The sequence below is a fragment of the Solanum pennellii genome, chromosome 11 (assembly GCF_001406875.1).
Source record: "Solanum pennellii chromosome 11, SPENNV200".
Lineage (NCBI taxonomy): Eukaryota > Viridiplantae > Streptophyta > Magnoliopsida > Solanales > Solanaceae > Solanum > Solanum pennellii.
Genome location: NC_028647.1, coordinates 53,254,595 through 53,258,531, shown reverse-complemented (window position 1 = coordinate 53,258,531; position 3,937 = coordinate 53,254,595). Strand labels below are relative to the sequence as shown.

The following is a 3,937-nucleotide window of genomic DNA, read 5'->3' as shown; positions in this document are numbered from 1 at the left end:
ATTTCTTGTTGAGTACCATGTTGTTGGATACGCACTCCTTGCTTCTGCACTTGTGTGGGATCGTAGCCCGGATCTATGTGATTATCCTCCTTCTGTCTACTTTCGAGGTTTTATAGTGGATACCGTCATCCCGACAGACTATCTTGTACCTTACTTATGTTTTGTTCCATTCTAGAGAGAAAGACATCGAGACTATCTTTCAAACTCTATTTTCTATGCATTAGTGACTTGTACACAGGAAAACCAAGTTTTGGGGTTGTTTTTAAAAATATTAAGTATTTTCATGCTTATAATTATTAGTTTATTTCCTTATTTTTTTTGGGTATTGTTGAATTTTAGGCTGACTTGTCTTGGTGGGATCATACGAGTTTTATCACGTCCATTTTTGGATCGTGACAAATATATTTAATTCAATGAGGAAATATTCTTAAGTATCCTAATCTTGATTTAGTTTAATTTTATGATGCTTGAGTGTCGTATATGAACTATAAAATAAGAAAGGCAGCTAGTGACCTAATATAAAACTAGAATTCATGTTCGTAGGAATCCTCAACAGGGGCATACTCTATAACAAGCTAGAGTAATACTCTGTCAAAAATATAAATTAATAGTCAATTATAAGTCTATTTGGATTAATTTATTTTAGGTATTTTTAAAAGAAAAAAGTTTTACCATTCAAGAATGAATGACCCAAAAACTTTCGAATGCCTCAATACCCGAATCAAATATTAAACTTTCAAAATCCATATCAATTATTAAATGCCCCAAAATCCAAATCAAATATTGAATGCCCCGAAACCTGAATCAACTATCAAACCAAGTCAACAATTATCATAGAGATTTATCAGGATTTAATTTCAAGCTTGATAAATGTTGACTTTGGTCAAACTTGAAAAACTCACGTGATATTCTTTTGATCACCTAAAAAGGACAATATCAGTCAAATAATATATCAAAATTATTTATAAAAAAAAGGTAATTTTTTTTTAAAAAAATCACTTAGAAAACTTAAAATGACAGTAAGGATCGTTACAATATAATTACCATCATTTGAAATTTAAGAAAATAAATTTTTCTCATGATCATAGTAGAAACTATTAGGATTTTCACGTAAAATCTATCTTTGTATTTAAGGGATTAATAAACGGAGTTCCGGTAAAAACAAAACCATGTATATCTCCTATACTTGTATAGTTGTATTGTAGATGAAGTTATAAATACTACAATAATCAATTGATTTGCAGGCATACTCTTGTCTTCTAGTGGAGTAATATTTATTTATATTTTTCGTTATTTTTTGTCTCCCCTGGTCAACTATATATCTTCTTAAGATGACTTAATAATAAAATAATATAGAAAGCTCAGTCACTCTTAATCATTTAGTTCAAAAAATCAGTAGAATAAAAAAATTCAATAAACTAAGGCTACACATCTCTTATTTATTTCAAGTAGCTAGAATTATATTGTAGTTGCAAAAATGATGGGTCTAATCATTTGGTTTTCTCGAATAATTGGCATACCATTTGGGACGTGTGTTGGCAGCTATGATAGATCATTATTATCAGTTCAAAAACAAAAAGCCCTCTTTGTTTTTGGTGATTCTCTCTTTGATCCTGGGAATAACAACTACATCAACACTACTACTGAATTCCAAGCTAATTGGTCGCCTTATGGTGAATCCTTGTTCAATCCTCCTACTGGCAGATTTTGTGATGGTCGTCTCATTCCTGATTTTATTGGTAATGTTACATCCACCTCTGATCTACTCTTTACAAAGATATTCGAGTTTAAATGTATAAAAAATATATAATACTAGTTACGATATAAATATTTCTAAGAACAACTTTATTAGTTGAGTGATAATCAGCTCGATTTTAGTGTTATCCTAAATTTCGATAGAATTGTTTAATGATATATATGGTAAAGATAAAAGTACTTGAACAGCTGAAAGCGTTATTATTATGTATGTTTATAAATATCTATATCATATGGAATGGAAGTTAATTGGTTTTATTGTTTTCAAATAGCTGGATATGCTGAGCTTCCATTGGTTCCATCTTATTTTGAGATTGGAAAAGACCATTTTGTCCATGGAGTGAATTTTGCATCAGGAGGAGCTAGCTGTCTAGATGAAACTTTTCGTGGCTTTGTAAGTCATTTATATTTTGATTCTTCCTTGCAACAGAAATTCAAATAATATAAGAGTGATTAAAGATGAATAGGGTCAGGTCAACTCATTGGGCATAGTGATTATTCAAAAATATCTCTAGCTAAACACATACACAGCCTCTCAAACCTGCTCTCTTTTTTTATTGTGACACTTCATCTTAGCATTGATCCATTTCAATTCTTTTATTTCATTTCTTATGTACCATTTAAACACGAAATATTAATTTTTATGTTATTTTTTTATTATTTTATTTTCGTCAATTGCAGTTTTTTATTTTAAAAATCGATGTGACTTTATTAATTTTCATAAAAAAAAAAGGAAAAATCTAGTCTTACTTGAGGAAATTTCTAATTACCTTAGTTTGTATATAACAATTTGAACTGTCACCATAGTAGATGTAGTCCTTTTTTAACTAGAAAAGATACCATCACTAGCTAACTAATTTTATTTTTTTTTGAAATTGCAGGTTATTGATCTTAAAACACAATTGAAATATTTCAAGAAAGTGACCAAAGATTTAAAGAAAAAGTTTGGAAGAAAAAAGTCTAAACAACTCCTGTCCAATGCAGTATACGTATTTAGTGCAGGAAATAATGATTACTTCAATTTTAACGCAACGTATCCAAAACATGAATATGCAAACATGGTAATCGGCAACTTGACATCTGTTATCAAGGTATTACATTTTAATGACACTGGAGAATTAAAAGTGATAAATTACAACTATTTTTTTAGTTTTCGAAACACAATATCTATTTTTATCACAGTAGACAAGTAAAAGGAATAATATTTTTGTTAAATTTGTTTGAAACAGGGAATATACAAGGAAGGAGGGAGAAAATTTGTGATCCTTAGTTTGGGACCTTTGGGTTGTACACCAGGTTCTAGGGCTCTTAAAAATGGCAACTGCATACAACAACTCACAACCCTTGCAAAAATACACAACTCAGCTTTGGCTAAAATGCTAAAGCAACTAGAACAACAATTGCTTGGATTTAAGTATTCCTTATTTGATTTTTTCAAAGTTGCTAGTGAAAGAATTAACGATCCTTCAAAATATGGTAAGTTTCTCTTCCTCTAACTCTACCTTTTGGAGTAACAAATTACAATTTTGAAGGTGCTTTTCTAACATGCATTGTATATTTGTGTAGGGTTTAAAACATCAAAATCGGCTTGTTGTGGGACGGATCCATTCAGAGGAATCTATAGTTGTGGAGGGAAGAGACAAGTAAAAGAGTACAAGTTGTGCAAAAATGTAAAGGATTACCTATTTTTCGACTCTGGTCATCTCACAGAAATGGCATACAAACAAGTTGCTGAATTACTATGGAATGGCACTGTGGATGTTATTCAGCCTTACAACTTGAAGTCATTTTTCCATCTACCAGCATAGCTTATAACTCAATAAACAACAATTCTGTTCAACATTTATGATGCTTGTCATTGTCTCTGAATTCATGCAAATAATTTCCCATCTATCCCTATTGTTTCTCATTCTTCAATTTTTATGTCATACCAAAAAACAACGACACAAGCATGGGGAACGAAGGGGTGAATAAGCAACTTGACATGAAAACAACAACTTGATAGCACATCTTTACAAGGGTAAACAAAATCACAACACACAAGTTCTGTCCTTATGTACCTATGATACAAATATTATTTAACCATTGTTCTACATTGAAGAAACCTTAAGAGTTCTGTGTCAGTATCTCGAACCACCCACTCATTTCCCAAGGGTAGCTACACTAGAAACCGGCATTCAAG

The 3,937-nt window shown here is 30.9% G+C and overlaps 1 protein-coding gene across 1 annotated transcript; it reads left to right on the top strand.

The window, feature by feature from the left end:
• The first annotated feature begins 1,357 nt into the window (after positions 1–1,357).
• LOC107004111 (GDSL esterase/lipase 2-like) lies at positions 1,358–3,672 on the top strand. The gene is made up of 5 exons (XM_015202346.2): positions 1,358–1,739; positions 2,028–2,149; positions 2,637–2,846; positions 2,985–3,231; positions 3,322–3,672. The coding sequence occupies exons 1-5, from the start codon at positions 1,478–1,480 to the stop codon at positions 3,561–3,563; spliced, it is 1,083 nt and encodes a 360-aa protein (XP_015057832.1). The 5' UTR covers positions 1,358–1,477; the 3' UTR covers positions 3,564–3,672.
• The last annotated feature ends 265 nt before the right edge of the window (positions 3,673–3,937 follow it).

What these genes read in the sequence shown, in the direction of transcription:
- LOC107004111 (XM_015202346.2), top strand. Translation starts at nt 1,478, where the DNA reads ATGATGGGTCTAATCATTTGGTTTTCTCGAATAATTGGCATACCATTT. An exon ending in TCTCATTCCTGATTTTATTG is followed by an intron (nt 1,740 to 2,027) that starts GTAATGTTACAT and finishes GTTTTCAAATAG; the next exon opens with CTGGATATGCTGAGCTTCCA. An exon ending in ATGAAACTTTTCGTGGCTTT is followed by an intron (nt 2,150 to 2,636) that starts GTAAGTCATTTA and finishes TTGAAATTGCAG; the next exon opens with GTTATTGATCTTAAAACACA.